This window comes from Macaca mulatta, chromosome 20 (assembly GCF_049350105.2).
Source record: "Macaca mulatta isolate MMU2019108-1 chromosome 20, T2T-MMU8v2.0, whole genome shotgun sequence".
NCBI classification, from domain to species: domain Eukaryota; kingdom Metazoa; phylum Chordata; class Mammalia; order Primates; family Cercopithecidae; genus Macaca; species Macaca mulatta.
In genome coordinates, this window is record NC_133425.1 from 49,172,443 (window position 1) to 49,191,370 (window position 18,928).

The 18,928-nt window shown below is 38.7% G+C and overlaps 2 protein-coding genes across 15 annotated transcripts in view; one reads left to right on the forward strand and one right to left on the reverse strand.

The window, feature by feature from the left end:
- The window catches only part of RPGRIP1L (RPGRIP1 like), a 99,316-nt gene extending 89,531 nt beyond the window's left edge, over window positions 1–9,785 (reverse strand). For 5 of the 11 annotated variants that reach the window (XM_077983511.1, XM_077983505.1, XM_077983510.1 and 2 more), the window contains exons 1-4: window positions 9,727–9,771; window positions 6,570–6,661; window positions 4,593–4,737; window positions 486–784 (exon numbers count right to left, since the gene is read on the reverse strand). In XM_077983511.1, the coding sequence (XP_077839637.1) occupies window positions 486–784; window positions 4,593–4,737; window positions 6,570–6,654 (529 nt within the window). In that variant the 5' untranslated portion in view covers window positions 6,655–6,661; window positions 9,727–9,771. 11 annotated transcript variants of the gene reach the window in all.
- A 68-nt stretch (window positions 9,786–9,853) lies between these two features.
- FTO (FTO alpha-ketoglutarate dependent dioxygenase) overlaps window positions 9,854–18,928 on the forward strand; it is a 411,919-nt gene continuing 402,844 nt past the window's right edge. For 2 of the 4 annotated variants that reach the window (XM_015126148.3, XM_077984755.1), the window contains exon 1: window positions 9,854–10,154. In XM_015126148.3, coding sequence (XP_014981634.1) covers window positions 10,002–10,154 — 153 coding nt within the window. In that variant the 5' untranslated portion in view covers window positions 9,854–10,001. The remainder of the gene's footprint in view (window positions 10,155–18,928) is intronic. The other 2 variants (XM_028841592.2, XM_077984756.1) reach the window with 1 other exon arrangement.

Here is an 18,928-nt window from a genome sequence, read left to right on the forward strand (position 1 = left end):
TAACTTTTTAAACCCCTAGTTACATGCACATGCCACTGTCATGCTACTGTCATCCAATGAGAAAGATTTCAATACTTTTGCAAATTTTCGAAATGATCTTTGGATGAAGAACTTAAATGTGATCATTCAATACAGTAAATGTGGTCATATGTAAGCAAACTAGTTGGTTTCTCTACCTGCCTGAGTACAGTGTATTTAACCAACCCAAACTCAATTCAACTCATTTTACTTAGTTTCATACATGTCTCTTACGTTAAGGTTATGCAGAATGTTTTTACTAAATAAATTTGAGACTGATATAGTGATCCTTAAATAATCTTCTTTGACAATATTATTTTATCAAAGAGAAAGTCAAAAATTATTTTTCTCTTCCTAAAGACGCTTAAAAGCATGAATAACACAGAAGTAAAACTTTGTGTTTTTTTTTTTGTTGTTAAACAATCCAATAAGACTTCAGTTTAGATTTAATGTAAGCTTTGTTTTACCTTTCCTGGGGCATTCCTGTAAGCCTGCATTTTCATTTGCTTTTCTACGTCCAGTGTTAATACGAGATTGTACATTATTGTATGGAGTTTGCCTGTAACCCTGGGTTTGAAGTTGCTGTTTGGCTGAAATCAGTCTGTTTTTGAGGGCTTCATTTTGTCTTTCAAGCTCATGAACTTTCTCTTGCAGCTGCTCAATCATTTCTTCCATTTCCACATCTCGTCCGAGCCGCTTGGGGCCGCCACCAACCCGCTCATATCTTTTCTTGTCATTAACTAGCCGTATTAACTTGGTGGCCATTCTGGGGAAATAATAAAAAGATGAAAAGGAATGTGAGAAGTCAGCATAAAATGCATTCTGTTGAAAGGAACATAATCACTGTGAAGACTTCAGTGCAGAACCTGAATAATAAATTTCAGGTTTTGATGTAACTATTACTGCCTGTGAAGAATCCTTTGATGATAATTGAAACCACTGGGCAACAATCTGCTTTATAGCACTGACAAATAACAGTTTCCTAAGGCTTATCATTTAGGTTAGTAAAGAGAGGACACATATTTACTCCATATGTTCCTGAAATGCAATTTTTAACGCATGACCTTATATAGGAATGCTGTATGCAGTTGAGTGTAGTTACAGATTGTGGATGTGGTGGGTTATATCTGCAATCCACAGTAAGTTAAAACTTTTGAAAAGTGTATTAAGACTGTGCAGCATTTAGGTAATATATTGTTTTCAGTTTCTCCAGGATTAAGACACACTATAAATACAAAAATGTTAGAATGCATAAATGCACACATATAAAGCCCAATGAAAAATCCAAAGGAAACCAAAATGCACCAATAAATGTTGCTTAGTGCTCAAGAAACACTTGTGTTTAATGGTAAAAAATAATTAGATGCAAAAGCATCATTTTAATGCTATCTTTAAATTTGGACATAAATTGTGCTTTTGACATATCAGGAGTTTATACCCTTGATTCTCTTAAGTTTTGATAAAAACTGGTTAGAAAGAACAAAAGACAGAAAGGGCACATGGGGGTGATGTAATATACACGTACGGAAAACATGCCTGACAGTGAATGGAAAAATCTTGGCAGGACAAGAAAGAAAAGGTGGCTTTGATGAGAGACACAAGTTCAAGACTTTACAAAATTGGTCGCACATCTTCAATAGCTGATTCTAGTTTATAGTGAATCTATTTTTATAAAGACCCAGACAGGAGATTGAAAATAAAACACACTTCATTTTTCTTTAAATGGGTTTTGCTTTATTTTAGCATGGTTATGGACAGAAGCTTTTACTTAAGGGAACCAAAGTGAAATAAAAAAATCCTTAATAGCTTTGGGATGTCACAGAACAACCTTTTTTCTGCCCTAAGCGGAGTCCGCTGTAAATGCGGTAGTAATACATGTCTATCTACACTTCTGGCTACTCGGCCTACAGCATGTGGCATCAGGGAGAGCTATGCATAACATAATCAGTTAAGATTGTTTTCTCCTTCCCTGGAGGCACATCCATTAAGCATGCTTTATAAAGGATATAGGATAATAAAAACCAAGATCCAAGAGTACCACAAACACTCTAGTAAAATAATCAATGGATTAGTTCCTTTTCCACCTAATTCTGAGAATGATATATCACTGGGAAATTTGGCCAGGTATCACAGTCCAAGAGGGCCACACACCCTACCTAGTCCTTTAATGAGTTTAGGGTCCTAAGCCCCACCCAATGGCCTGTGCATAAAAGTAAGGTTGTCATACAATTGAGATGTCAACCTAAATATCTGAATTTTCTGTTACAGACAGACTTTCACACAGAGATATAGATTACATTCAAAAGAAAGACACAGATTTAATGTAAAAAGGCAGTTAACAACCAGAGAAAAATAAACGACCCTAATTTTTAAGGCAGGAAAAGCACATCAATAGGGGATCTTTAAATTCTTCAAATGATGCTCAAATAAACTTTGTCTAGAAACATGATTTCATGTGTTTGTCTCGTAATAGCCATACATTCCATTTGTTGGATTTGATTATTTTATCATATTAATGAATCATACGTGATCTGGCAAAGTCTGAGTGCTTATTTAAAAAGGTAGTTTTGGCTAGACGCGGTGGCTCACGGCTGTAATCCCAACACTTTGGGAGGCCAAGGTGGGCGGATCACCTGAGGTCAGGAGTTCATTTGAGACCAGCCTGGCCAACATGGTGAAACCCTGTCTCTACTAAAACATAAAAATTAGCTGGGTGTGGTGGCAGGCACCTGTGATCCCAGCTACTTGGGAGGCTGAGGCAGGAGAATCGCTTGAACATGGCAGGCAGAGGTTGCAGTGAGCTGAGATCGAGCCACTGCACTCCAGCCTGGGCAACAGAGTGAGACTTCCTTTCAAAAAATAAAAAATAAAAATAAAAAAATAAAAAATAAAAAGGTAGTTTATAAAATCTACATTTACAGAAAATAATAATATTTACTTTTTTTTTTTTTGAGACAAAGTTTCGCTCTTATTGCCCAAGCTGGAGTCCAATGGCATGATCTCGGTTCTCTGCAACCTCCGCCTCCCGGGTTCAAGTGATTCTCCTGCTTCAGCCTCTGACTAGTTAGGATTACAGGCTTGCGCCACCACGCCCAGCTAATTTTTTGTATTTTTAGTAGAAATGGGGTTTCACCATGTTAGCCAGGCTGGTCTCGAACTCCTGATCTCAAGTGATCCGCCCATCTCAGCCTCCCAAAGTGCTGGGATTACAGGCGTGAGCCACTGCGCCCGGCCTATTTACTTCTTAAGGATAAATTTATAGACAGTTCTACCCATGTATCTAGGTCACAGTCAGTGGTGTGAGATTGAGAGGAATTTAGAGCTTTTGGGTCATACTGTTCATTGGATCATTACTCTCATAGCTAAGTAAAATAAACTTCCAGGAGGTTAAATGGCTTGAACATACCATAGGCTAGTGGCAGAGAGATAACAGAATGCATACATACAACTTGATTCCTAGATCAGTCCTTTTCCCATTAAACTACATGGCTCATTATTAAGTTGTTTTTTATTTTCTGGCTATGACAAATTACTAATGAGGTCAAATATGTGAATTCAATTCTTTTACTGACCAATTAGGTTTACAAAGAAAAAAAATTGTTAGGTGGTCATAACCGACTACATGCCTCTTTCTGACTGGCTGATGTGTGTGGGATAATGGTCAGAAAAGGAATCAGGCAAGTAAGTCACAAATCTTGAAAACAGCCCTCATCATGACTAAAACCCAACTCAAAGTAAAAGGCTTGCACATAGCAGGTCAGTGGGTTGTTAAAGTCCACAGAGTAGAAACTGAACTGGAACCACCTCCTCAGGATGAAATCTAAGCAGAAAAACCCTATTTTCATTCTTCAATGGCTGTCTCACCTTTTCTTTGAACCTAGAACATAAATATGAATACAGACCTGCTCATGATTACACATCTGAACACACGTTGTTTTTAATGCCGTCCCTTCAGAAGATAGGCACAGCATTTCTGAATAAAAAAGAATGAAAGAGTGTCTACTCTTAAGAAATCATTTTTGCCAAGATTTTTTGCACATAAATCAAAAGTGACAATACTGTTTCTTCAGAAACAGTAGAGACTCTTTGAAATCAATATAGAATCTAGTATAACCCAAGCAAAGTTAAATACGTTCCAGAGACTGAAGTGATGTTTTCATTAGTAAACCCCAAATCTTAAGAGAACGTGCATTCTAACAAGTTAGAATAGTTAGTTACTTTTTAAAACTTTCATTTTAAAATCAAGACATTTAAAACACAGATGCTTTGGCCATTTGCTTATTAAACTATAAATATTAAACCAAAAGTTATTTATAGATATGATATACTCCTGGCACTCTTAGCTATTAGCTTTTCTCTTTTAAACAGCAAATTCAGACATAATAAACACTCATTATCTTTTTGGTTTATTATTCTAGTTTGCAAGATTTTCCATTTTTAAAAATTGTACTTATTTACATCCTGCCTTGTTCCAAAAAAGATTCAAGGTGGGGTTTTCAATTAAGTTTATAAAATACCATACCCTTCAAATTTTACTGAGTCAAGAAAAAAAGCTAAAAGCTTTTTATCATAACCTTTTAATTTTATCCTCTTGCTTGCGGGCATGCTGTTTAAGTAAAATGTTCTCATCATGCAAACGCAAAAATCTGTCTTCCAGTTCCTCACGACTGACACGTGACACTGCCTGGCGAGACTTCATTGTCCGTGTCGTTGAAGCTTCTGCAAAAATGCCAAGATAATTAATTGTGAGGTTACTTAAAATAGTCTCTAAAAACTCTTGATATTAATATCACCTCTGATGCACTAATCTTAGATTTTTTCCTTTGGGACCTACAGTTAAGATTGCTTTAGAAAATGCTGTAGTATTGTTTACATCAATTATTTAAGGTAAGAGTAAAAATCTTTGCTATTAATACTTTACATACAGTACTAGGAATTTGAACAACAATAGTATCCATTCAAAAATGTATTCAAGTAGCCATTCTTTAAGAATATAAGACGGAATTCTGATTCAATAAAGACTTTTGAATTTACATGCTGAATGTTGTGACAACTAAGAGAGTATCTGAAAGTTATTTTTTTACAAAGGCAAGAGTAAGAGTAATTTGGTAAACATATTATGACTAAGATATTTTTCTGCACTATGGGTGTTTTAGAAAACAAACTATAAAAGTTGTAAGATCAAATCAAAAAACCCTAAATTTAAAAATTATTATTTAAAAGCTTCACAAATAATTTCTCTATATACTACCTTATATAAATTTTAAGAATGTTTATACTCTTTAGCGTGCATATATGATATCTTTTTACAGATGCTTAAATTTGGTATTTTCCATAACATTGTGAAGTAGGTCGATTTCCAACAATTCTCCAAGAGAAACAAAGAACAAACTGATAGAGACTAAGGTCCTGTGATAGGTTACTGAGGACAAGAATTGAACTCACAGAGTATCAAAACCCAATAAACTGCTTTGCACACTTAAAATTTATTTGTATTTTAATACCTGGTGCTCCCTGAAAGATCTGCAAAGCAAAGCTTACACATACTTTTACTTTTAACAATAAAATATGTGTAGCCAAAAATTAGCTGGGCGTGGTGGCGCATGCCTGTAAACCCAGCTACACAGCAGGCTGAGGCAGGAGAATCGCTTAAACCTGGGAGGCGGAGGTTGCAATGAGTGGAGATCCTGCCACTGCACTCCAGCTTGGGTGACAGAGTGAGACTTCATCTCAAAAAAAAAAAAAAAAAATCTGTGTAGCCAAATTTTATCTTTTTCAATAAACAATACATTGACCACTTTTTTGGTTTTCACAGTGGCCATTTACACTGCTCTGATTAAAAAGTGTATGTAGATTCCTAAATGGAATGTATCTTAAATCCCTAGCCTTCTCAGGCTAGAGGGGGATTTCACATTTTCTATGAGCTGTTGATAATTGATACATGCATGACAGCATAGCTGACACAATGAACAAACAAAGATAAACACAGCTCTCTGTTCTAAATTGTTCTTTAATGTGGTGCTTTTCTTTCTCAATTTGAAAGTGCTTTTTAGCTCTACAGCAACTACTAAGTGATAAAAGGATAAAGAAAACCTTTAATCCATATTAATTTGATAAAAAAGTCACTATCATGTGAGATATTCTACTTCAAAGGCAAAACACTTAAAATATGGCCTTTCCTCCCATATAAAATTTAAACACAAAGAAATGTTTTAATACTGAATATAATTTAAACCAGGCAATTCGGTTTGGAGGCTTGATACTCTCTATGTAGTTTCTACTGATGTAAGGAATTTTAAAAAGATGATTTATGTTAATTTTTTATCAGAACAGAGGGGGGATTGTACATTTTCTATGAGCTGTTGATAATTGACGCATGTAGTAAAATACCATATGTGTTCTAAACTCTCCATCTTTTTGTTTAGTACAATCAAGGACTATATAGTTACTTAAATGGTTTGGGTTGTATGAGTATCAGAAATACTTTAAATTAAAAGTAAAGAAGTCAGTGATCAAAGTTCATAACTGTAATAAATAACAGCTGGCCATACCTTGTAACCCTCCCATTCCAAAGAGGTTTAGACCTGTATCTTTCACAGGCAAGTCTCCTGCAGTCTCATCAGCTGGACCAGACATGGCCTAGCTGTGGAAAAAAGAAAATTCAAATAAACTCTTTCCAAGTTATTACATTAACTATGCAATGGAATGAATCAAATAAAATGAAAAAGGGACTAGAACTTTAATGGGCATCTTATTGTCCATATGTGCTGCTTGGAGAAGATGAAAGCTTCTACTCTAAAAGTACTACTACATTCAATCATGGAGACAGTGTTCCTTTCAACAGTATATTTCCTACAGTTTGCTTAGGAAATGAGGTAAGATTATCATTTAAGAAATACCTCCTCTCCATCCCTTTCCTCTCCCCAGCCTCCAAAAGAGAGCAGGTATCTTGGAAAACACTCAGGTCAGGAACTTGATTCAAATGGTTGCTCTATCATTAACGAACTAGTCAAGCCACCTAAACTCTCTGAGTTTCAGTCTCTCAGCTTTAAAAAGGAGAAAATAATACCTATCTCAGAGTTACTCTAAGGGTAAATGGGATGAGTAAAGTAAAAGCACTGATCACATGTGCCTGGGATGTCAATATTACTCAAATATTAATTGTCTGCTTGATGCACAAATGAGTGGGCAGTTCCAAGTTTTGTGAAAGAGGTTTCGTTGCATAAATTTACCAACTGGTTTAGGTTTTTTTGTGTGTGTGTGTCTTGCCTTTGTTGCCATGAGGCTTAGGTTCCGCCCAGAGTTCAACTACTTCAACATATAGGCTGTCTAGCTAATTCTGGTATTTTTATAGTTTCTATTCTTTACAGAAATGCACACAGTAGCTTTATTTTGAATGTGGATATGAGTGGTCCACACAGTATCTAGTATGCAAAAATAAAGGATTTTATATTTTCATTTCAATCTACCTAGTAAGCTAAATGCAAACTGTGAATGAAGATACTCTAAAGGGCAGAGTTCTTAAGCTCTAGGATATTGGTTCTAGAATGTAAAGACCAAGAGAGTAGCAAGTTTCATTGTCTTCTTCACCTCTGTACTCTTTGATGCTAGCATAAAGCTTAGTGCATTCTGAGAGCAGGCATTCATTAAATAGTTGTTGAGTGAGTGAATGGAGTCCGTGGGGTTTCAGGGTCTGTGAACCCAGAGATGGTTTACCAAATTTTGTATGTATACGTATATATATAATATCTTTAAAGGAGGGTTCATAACTTTTATTATAACTCACAAATGGTGGAGAACCATTGCATTTTGCTGTTACAGAAACAGCTAACAGACAAATCCTTGGGAGATCATCTACTTCTTTTGGAAGTACTGCTATAGAAAAGGTCAATTTTTAGGATCCTGTTGACACACAGGCCCATGTACGAAAATGATTAGTTTTCCATGACAGAATTAAGGTCACTTTAAAAATAATGAGAATGATGATAATGATGATGATGATGTTGATGGTGTTAACATTCATTGAATGCTTATTATGTGCCAGGTACTGTTCTAAGTGCTCTGTTATAGGAATTAATGAAGTGTCTCGCCATATCCTTGTGAGGTTGTTACTCAAATGATTACCGCTTTACAAATGAGGAAGCTGAGACACAGATTAGTTAACTAAGGTAGTAGTTGGAAGTATTAATAGTTGTGTCTGGTGATATTTTTGGTTGTCACAACAAGGAAGGGGGATGCTACTGGTATCTAGTGAGTAGAGGCCAGGGATGATGTTAAATATCTTACAGTGCTTAGGAGACATAATAATGAATTATCCAGCCCAAAATGTTAATAATAGTGTGGAAGCTGAGTAATCCTGCACAACGCTGCAATGCCTCTCCAACACCATCTCATGTTATCCTTCTTTGCTCAGTATGCTTCACCTACATTATTCTTTACTTTCCTCGAACCCCCCACACCCTTGTGTACTCAAGGCCTTTGTATTAGCTGGCTCCTCAGTCTTTGGAGTTCAGCTCACTTCCTCAGACAGGCTTTCCCTGACCATCCTATGTTAGAGTAATCTTCCTTACATTTCTTCACTGTTTATTTCTTTTCTTTTCTTCTTTTTTTTTGAGACACGGTTTTGCTCTGTTGTCTGGGCTGGCCTGGCATTCATGGGTTCAAGTGATCCTCCCACCTCACCCTCCCAAGTAGCTGGAGCTACAGGTGCGTGCCACCACGCCTGGCTTGTTTCTCTTATAGCAACAGTCTCTATCTGAAATTATCAAATAAATTATTGTTTGTCTCCATGAAAAAGGGATAAACATCTTGAGACGGGTATTAGTCTTGTTCACAGCTGTTCAGGAACAGTGCCTGGTACAGGGTAGGAACCAACATTAATATATATTGAATGATTGGCTGGGCGCGGTGGCTCACACCTGTAATCCCAGCACTTTGCGAGGCCGAGACGGGTGGATGACTTAAGCTCAGGAGTTCGAGACCAGCCTGGCCAACATGGTGAAACTCCGTCTGTACTAAAAATACAAAAATTAGCTGGGTGTGGTGGCGCACGCCTGTAATCCCAGCTACTCGGGAGGCTGAGGCAGGAGAATCGCTTGAACCCGGGAGGAGGAGGTTGCAGTAAGCTGAGGTCTTAGCACTCCACTCCAGCCTGGGCGACAGAGCAAGAACCTGTCACACACACACACACACACACACACAAGAATAAAGAAAAAATATTTATTTGAATGAATAAATGAATACCAGGCACTGAGATTAAAATGGCAAGCAAAATCCCCACCTTTATGAAGCTAGCAAGTTATGGAGGTAATCAGATGATAAACAAATAATATATAATTAAGCAAACAATAGAACACTCAGGAGTTTTAGGGTCAACCAACCAATTCCTAATCCAGGGAAAATGAGCAAACTGTGTTAGGGACCTACAACTTGCAGGATCTGGATAGAGATGGCAATTAGCAGCATCAACTCTCACCTTCATGGCTGGGATACATTTCAGGTTGGTCCTGGATGTGAGGATAAAGGGCGGGCTGTGATTCAGGCCTGAGGATGTGGAGGTGTCTCGGGCTGGGCTGCTTTCACGCAAGCAGAACTCCAGGGCCTTCTCCAGACCGCAGAGCGGACCCTAGGACCCTGGCCCGCGCTGCAGTGGGGAGGGTCCGCAACCTCCACCCACCCCCATGCTCTCGCATCCTCCCGAGTACTCACCGCTCCACTGGCCCTGCAGCTAGCTACCGTTGCTATAGCGCCGACAGCGTGGCGGGCGGCTGGCCGAGAGGAGCACGGGAGAAACATGGTAGGCACCCGTTGCCTCCTGGGAAATGTAGTTCTCCTTGGACTCCAGCCTGTTTGCTCGCGGTGTAGAGGACTACGCTCTTCCAGCAGTCGGACCTGGGAAATTCTCCTGTTCTAAATCCCGAGGCACTCGCGGGCGTCGCCGCGGTGCATTCTGGGAGTTGTAGTTTTCTCCACCCTGAGGGCGAATGGCCCCGGACGGGAGCAGGACGCTGAGAGAACTACATGCAGGAGGCGGGGTCCAGGGCGAGGGGATCTACGCAGCTTGCGGTGGCGAAGGCGGCTTTAGTGGCAGCATGAAGCGCACCCCGACCGCCGAGGAACGAGAGCGCGAAGCTAAGGTATGTGGGGCTCCCGGGGCTTGGGGATCTTCGTGCGCTGTGAGCTAGTATCAGGGAACCGGAAGGGCTTGGTTTGATGGCGAGCGGATGCACAGTGTTAGGCTAAGGGATGACAGGGCCTTGTCAGCAAGGGACCTGGAGACATTGGAGGGGGTGTTACAAATTCTTCTTCAGGATGCAGGCCAAGTCTTGTTGGATCGGCTCAAAAATGAGAAGCAGGATACCCATTTCCTTGTCCTTCCTCTGCACCTATTCCTTGGTTAAATTTGTAGCCATCTCTGTGCCTCAGTTTACCGGATTCTCAGGTGACTGTGATCATACCAGCTGTGCTTTCTCATAATGGTCTCTGAGGACTGAGATCGTCTTAGATGAAATATCTGTGCGGTCAGCTGTGTTTCTTTGGAACAATTGTCTCAGTGACCGGCTGATAACAGTTTGTGTCTTTCAGCGCGCTGTGGATATGAATCTTTAACTACATTGCTCCTCTCTACCTTTGGTGTTCAGTTTCCGGTAGTTGCCATTCCATGGGATGACCATAATAATGGCAACAGCGATTTTAGAAAGCATTTACTGTGGGTCAGGCACTGAGTTAGGTGCATAATATTTAAATTTTTTCATATCATTGTCACAGCAGATTACAAGATAGGTATTATACAGATGGAGTATAAACAACAGCCCTGCTTCACAGATGAAGAACTGAGACTCAGAAGCATTGAGTGTTTTCCTTTCTCTCATTCTCAAAGTCAGATCCTGTTGATTTGTGTACGTGTATTGGGAATCCGTCCACTTTTTTCTCCCACCTCCACTACCTTGGACCAAGCTACCATTATCTTTTTAATGGACTGTTGGAATAGCCTCTTGATTGGCCTATACTCACTCTACACCCTAACTTAACTCTTCTTCCACCTTCTCTCCCTTCCCCCAACTACCATTCTCTTCTGCACACCATAGAGTAAGATCTTCATGAAATGCAAATCTAATTATGTCCCTTTCCTTTCTCCTTACTCTGCCAACCACCTGTTTAAAAATATTCCATGGCTTTCTGTTGCTCTTAGGATAAAGACAAAACTTCACATTGCCTGCAAGATCCTGCGTGGTGTGGACCCTACCTGCTTTCACAACCCCATTGGACATGACACTCTGCTGTCTGCCTCCCAGTCACTTTGGCCTCTTAAAAGTCACTCTTCCCTGTACTTCATCTGGCTTCAGGGCCTTTGCACACGTTATTTGCTGCCTACTATATGTTAGGCAAATATTGGCAGTGAATATCAGTGTTAAATAACATAGACACAGTTCTTGCTTTCGTAGAATTTCATCTTACAAGTGAGTCTGTTTTAGGGCAGTGCACCTAAGGATTTAAAATTTAAAATCTGCTCTATATTGACTTGAGTTATCGCAGTATTTCATAAGGGACTGGAAGTTTTCATGCTTGAGTCTGCAAATGATGTGGATAATATACTAAAGATAAGCACAAAGAGGGTGACTCTTCTGCTTTAGTCTACAAAGAAACAAATGTTGCAAAGAAACAAATGTTGCCTCATGGTGTTGTGCACGATGTCTTTCTCATCTTTCAGGTTTATTTTTCAAGTAATTCATTTATTCTGTGAAGATTTATTGAGCACCTATTATTTGCCATACGTTGGGAGTATAATTTTGGCTAAAATAGAATCCCTGCATGAAAGGAGCTCTTACTCTACTGAAACCATAACTGTTGCCTGTGAGGTAGTTATTAGTGTCATCTATATTTTAGAGATGTAGAAATTGAGACTTGCAGGTAAATCGTGACTTGATCAAGGCCACTTGGTTGCTAAGTGGAACTAGCGCTCTGAGCCAGGTCTTCTGACTCCAAATTCAAGGCTTTTTCCATTTTCTGCTTGTGAAACATGTTGAATTAGTAGAGCAAGTTGTCTTCCTTTTTTCTTTAACAAATTTGCTCTTCATTTAAAATTTGTTTGCTTAATATTATTGGTTAGAACAAAGTATAAGTAGTTGTTTTAAATCTTAAATGTAAAATGTCCAATGGCTCATGAATTATTTTCTCTTTTTCTAATCAATTTTATTGAGGTATAATTTACATACAGTCATTTGCAACCATTTCTGTGTACAATTTGATGCCTTTTGACAAATGTATATACCTGCAAAACCACGACAATGGGAATAGCGAACATTTCTCTCCTTCTCAGTTCCCTCCCTCCACCTCGGCCCCCAAGCAACCACTGATACGTTTTTTGTCTCTGTAGATGCATCTGTATTTTCTAGATTTCATATAAGTGGAAGCATACAGTGTATAATTTTGGGTCTTTTTTTTCATTCAGCGTAATGATTTTTGTTTTTTTTTAATAGAGATGGTGTCTTGCTATGTTGCCCAAGCGGGTCTGGAACTGCTGGGCTGAAGCCATCCTCCTGCCTCTGCTACCCAAAGTGTTGGGATTATAGGCGTGAGCCACTGTGCCTGGTCAGCATAATGATTCTGAGATTAATCCATGGTGTTGTATGTATCAATAGTTTGTTCCTTTTTGTTGCAGATTAGTGGCCCACTGTATGGAGATACCACATGTTGTTCATTCATTCACTTGTTGCTGGACCTTAGGATTGTTTCTGGTTTTGGACCCTTATGAAAAAAGCTGCTTTGACCATTCGTGTATGAGTCTTTCCATTTTCATTTCTGTCAAAAAAAGCTGCTATGACCATTCATGTAAGAGTCTTTCAGTTTGCATTTCTGTCGGGTAATGCCCAGGAGTAGATTTGCTTAGTTATAGGGGAGTTCTTTGTTTAACCTTATGAAGAAATTGTCAGTTTTCCAAAGTGATTTGGCCATTTGTTTTAGTTTCCTATGGCTGCTGCAACAAGTTACTACAAACTTGGTGGCTTAAAACAACAGAAATTTATTCTCTTTCAGTCCTGGAGATGAGGCATTGAAATCAAGGTGTCAACAGGGCCATACTCCCTTTGAAGGAGTCTAGGGGAAACTCCTTCCTTGCCTCTTCCAGCTTCTAGTGGTCCCTGGTGTTCCTTGGCTTGTGGTAGCATCACTTCATAACTTCTCCGCTTCCATCTTCACATGGCCTTCTTCTCTCTGTTTCTGTGTCTCAAATCTCTCTCTCCTTTCTCTTAAAAGGATGCCAGTTATTGGATTAGGACCCATCCTAAATCCAGGATGATCTTGAGGTCCTTAAGAGCCTCAACTTAATTACATTTGCAAGGACACTTTTTCCAAATAAGGTTACATTCACACTTGCCGGGTTTCTGGATTTGGACATACCTTTTTGGGGGATAATATTCAAATGCACTGCACCCTTTTACATTCTTACCAACTGTTGGTGGGAACGTAAAATGAGAGTTCTACTTGTTTCATATCCTTGCAATGCTTGTCAGTCTTTTACATTTTTACCATTCTAGTAGGTGTGCAGTGATATTTGTGATTTTAATTTGCATTTCAGTGATGTCTAATGATGTTGCATATCTCTCTTTTTGTAAATCTTTATTGAGGTATAATTTACATACCGTAAAATTCACCTGTTTTCAGTGTAGGACTTAATGGTTGGTAGCATATTTGCAGAGTTGTGTAACTATCACCACAGTCTTATTTTAGAACAGTTCCCTTCCAGAAGAAACTGTATTCATTTGCAGTTATTTCCCAATTCTGCTTCATCCCTAGGGAACCATGAATCTACTCTGTTCTTTAGATTTGCCTTTTCTGGACTTTTTGTAAAGATGGACTCATACAATATGTGGTCTTTTATCTTCGGCTTCTTTCACCCAGGATGTTTTTGAGGTTCATCCATGTTACAGCATGTATTGGTACTTTGTTCCTTTTTATTACACAATAGATAGAATTCCAGTGTCAGGCCTAGTGCAATGGCTCATGCCTGTAATCCCAGCACTTTGGGAGGCCAAGGCAGGTGGATCACCTGAAGTCAGGATAACTTAGATCAAGACCAGCTTGGCCAACATGGTGAAACCCTGTCTATACTAAAAATACAAAAATTAGCCAGGAGTGGTGGCACATGCCTGTAATTCTAGCTACTTAGGAGGCTGAGGCATGAGAGTCACCTAACCTGGCAGGCAGAGGTTGCAGAGAGCCCAGATTGTGCCACTGCATTCCAGCCTGGGTGACAGAGTGAGACTGTCTCAAAAAAAAAAAAAAAAGAATTCCAGTGTCAGGATATACCATGTTTTGTTTATCTCTTCACCAGTTGATGGATATTTGATTTGTTTCTACATTTTGACCATTATGAAAAATGCTACTGTGAACATTTGCACCCTAGTTTTTGTGTGGATGTGTTTTCATTCCTCCTGGGTAGATACCTAGGAGTGGAATTACTGGTCATATGGTAAATCTATGTTTAAAATTTTAAGAAACTGACAAACTGTTTACTTGTGTGGTTACACCATTTTACATTCCCCACTAGCCATTTTGAGGGTTACAATTTTGCCACATCCTTGTCAACACTTGTTATTGTCTGTCATTTCTATTGTAGCCATCATAGTGGGTGTGAAGTGGTATCTCATTGTGGTTTGATTTGCATTTCTCTGATGGGTGATAATGTTATGCATCTTTGTATGTGCTTATTGGACATGTATGTATCTTCTTTTATGAAGTATCTGTTCAAAATCTTTGCCCATTTTTTTGTTGGATTGTTTGTGTTCCTATTATTAAGTTTTATGAGTTCTTTATATTTTCTAGATATAAATCCTTTGTTTACTATGTGTGTTGCAAACGTTATCTTCCATTCATCTAGGTTACTTAATAGTTTTTAAGAAAGGTCCAATTTATCAATGTTCATTTTGATGATTCATGCTTTTTGTGTCATGTCTATGCAATCTTTATCCCAAAGTCACAAAGATTTCTTGTTTGCTTTTCAAATTAAACTTTATCATCTCCATAATGGGTACTTAGTTTTTATTTTTCTTTTCTCTTTGAAATAACTTAGACCGTAGTTTCTTCCTTGCGATTGCTTATGCTATAGACTTTTATGCTGTTTCCAAGTCTGGAGGGTGAATAAGAAGGTTACACCAAATAGCTTCCTATGATTAACATTTATCTAACTTGTGTTCAGCATATGAGAGTACTATATGGTATTCATGCATTTTTAAAATGAACTTTTCTTATAAGGCATATAGTAGAATAGTCCAGATTAGGATTTGATGGTTTGAGTTAGAACCATGGCGTCTACTATTTCCTTACTGTTGGGATAGGGGATTCATACCCTGTACCTCAGTTTCTGCAGTCATAAATGAGGTTAAGAATAGCTGCTTCTGTGGGTTGGTGTGAGGACCCAGTGTGATTAGGTCTAGCTGCTATCCCAGGAATAGAGTAGCATGCCCTTGCTTGAGTTTGGTGGTTTCAGGGTTCCTCTGCTGGGGTGGGGCTGGCCCTATGCATTTTTTCTCAGATGTTATAATTTATTATTTTGAATGATTTAAAACTTATTGAAGAGCAAGAGTAGAATCTAGAGCTCTCATAGACCTGTTGTCCATATTCACAGGTTAATATCTTGCTGTGTTCACTTGATTGCTCTCTCTCTCTTGCCATATATATCCATATGAACAATTATTTTTTTAATGAACCATTACAGAGTAAGTTGGAGACATCAGTCCTCTTTACCTCTAAATAGTTCAGCATATATGTCCTAAGAACATGGACATTCTCTTACATACAAATACAAACACAGTCAGTTGTTAATTTCAGAAAAAGTTAATGTTGATATAATGCCATTATTTCATCCAAAGTCCATATTCAAATTTTGCTAATTGTCCTAATAATGAATTTTATAACATTTTTTCCTGGTCCAGTTTCCATCTGGATCGCATGTTACCTTTCATTGTCAGGTCCCTTTGGTCCCTTCTCCTTTAATCTGGTGTCCTTTCATGTCCTTTAAATTGGTTCCTCATCCTTTTTCTTTCAAGACATTGACATTTGTGATGTGTGCAGGCTATTATTTATTTATTTATTTAGTAGAATGGCCCTGTATTCTTATTTGTCTTATGTTTCCTTATGATTGGAATCAGATTTGGCTTTTTTTTTTTTTTTTTTTTTTTTGAGATGGAGTCTCACTCTGTTGCCCAGGCTGGAGTGCAGTGGCGCGATCTCAGCTTGCTGCAACCTCCGCCTCCCGGGTTCAAGGGATTCTTCTGCCTCAGCCTCTCAAGTAGCTGGGACTACAGACACATGCCACCACACCCAGCTAATTTTTGGGTTTTTAGTAGAGACGGGGTTTCACCATGTTGGCCAGGCTAGTCTCGAACTTCTGACGTAGTAATCCACCCACCTCAGCCTGCCAAAGTGTTGGGATTACAGGTGTGAGCCACCGTGCCTGGCCCAGATTTTACATTTTTGCATGTATATTTTTGAGGAAAGATGGAACCTCTAGAGGTCACATATTTACAATCCACATATGCATCCTGGCCGTAGGTAAGTTTTGGCCCAAACAAACTGAAAGTTGTTTCAGAATTATTTTCTAATATTTAAAAATTGAGAGATTTTGCATAAACATCTGGATGTCTGACTCTCTTGAAAAACTAGAGTATCTGGTAACACTGGGCATGCATTTTCCTAACTAGAATTGAATAGTGGCTTCCCTTTTAGGCAGGAAATACGCTTTCCATTTTTCTGTCATCCAGTTTTGCCCTTTCAGTCACAAAATAGTGGTGTAGTGTGGGGCTTTAGATACAGACTCCTGAAATTGAATTCTGCTCCCTCGTTTACTTGAGCAAGCAATTTAACTTCTCTGAGTCTCTGTTTCCTCATCTATCAAATTTGAGTGATATGGTTCTGGTAGGGATTGAGATATTATATAGCACATAAAACATTGCTGGCACACAGTAAAAACAAACATTGTGGCCGGGCGCGGTAGCTCAAGCCTGTAATCCCAGCACTTTGGGAGGCCAAGATGGACGGATCACGAGGTTAGGAGATCGAGACCATCCTGGCTAAAACGGTGAAACCCCGTCTCTACTAAAAAATACAAAACACTAGCCGGGCGTGGTGGCGGGCACCTGTAGTCCCAGCTACTCAGGAGGCTGAGGCAGGAGAATGGCGTAAACCCGGGAGGCGGAACTTGCAGTGAGCTGAGATGACGCCCCTGCCCTCCAGCCTGGGTGACAGAGCGAGACTCTGTCTCAAAAAAGAAAAAAATAAAATAAAATAAAAAAATAAACATTGTTATTATCACCATCTTCTTATCATCATCATCATCCTCATCATCATTATCACCATCATAACCACCACCTGCACTACTGCCTATCTGACCCCAGTAGATATATATTCGGTATATATATATGTGTGTGCGTATGTATTCTGATCCCAGGACATTTATTCTGTAAACTTACGTTGAGTGTCTAGTCAAGTGGATTTTCTCAACTGGGGTTCCATTAACTTATTTCCCATGCAGCCAGAATGGTACTAGTTTTTTACCACCTTTCAGAAAATTGAGAATATAGTCACTCAAACCATTTTCTATGTTCTGTGGTTCAGATAAGGAACCTGATTAAGTGTTGAGCAGTGTACTTAGCACGAGGGTAAAGATGGCAGACACAGTCCCATGGAACTGGCTGGCTGGCCATGGAAGGTAAATAAGTACCAACAGTAGAGTGGTGAGTTTTATCACGGGAGGACATGGTAGCAAAGAGGATCTAACATGGCCTAGTAGTCATGGAATTCCTTCCTTAGAAGATCTGTTTAAAGGTGTATCCTTATGAGAGGCCTGGGATTCCTTACTGGGTTTATCAGAAACATTAAAACTGTTTCATTAGTCATAGAATAAAAAGCTATGAATGTTGAATTCCAAGTTAGCTTCAAAGACTCTTATGCTGGCTTAGGTTAGATCATCTTTTAAATGATTAAAAATAGAACTAGTTTAAGTTTATTAAGGAAACGGTTATATACCTAAGAACATTTAATAATTTTGTTTGAGTAATGTACATTTTTATCAGTGAAGGAAAATATCCAGGATATATAACCTACCGTTTTAAGTAACATGATTTAAAAACTCTTCTGCTTTTGGCGATAGTTGTCTTATCAGCTTTAAATGATAAAGTTTATTGAGTTATAAAAATAATAACTTGGCCAAATGCAGTGGCTCATACCTGTAATCCCAGTGCTTTGCGAGGCCAAGGTGGAGGAGGCTCCCTTGAGACCAGGAGTTGGAGGTTACAGTGAGCTGTGATTGTGCCACTGCACTCCAGCCTGGACAACAGAGCGAGACCCCATCTCTAAATAATAATAACAATAACTCAAAAAAAGAAAGTTTGCTATTTATGTTTGTACTGACTGGGTATTTTTACCTTATTTTATATTTCAAATTTGGCATTTTATTGAGGTCCTGAGAATGTTCTTTTGGAGTCTAGTTTTATTATGGGACATTCTAGATTATGTCACCAGTTTACCTAAACTGGACACTAAATATAAGACAGTTTTGGTGTTAGGCCAAAGACCAGGGGACTTGAAAAATGAAAACCTCACCTGACAGATTCTACTCTGTTTGTTTTCCTTCTTCCCGAAATCCATTATTATTTTTTGCTTAATCTCTTCTTCAATATATGGGTAAGCCTTTAATCACTGTTTCGGAGGTTCAGTTGACTTCTGTAAATGGACGAAGAGTTAGTGTATTTGATCATAACTTCCAAACCACTTTAAATACTGTAACTTACTTGAAAATTAACTAGCTAAACTACCAAGTAACAGTGAGTTCTTGTTACTTTCTGTTATTTCCAGGCCTGTTTCCTAACCCTCCTAGTATTGGTTTTGAAAACTAAATTAGCCATTCAAAAAA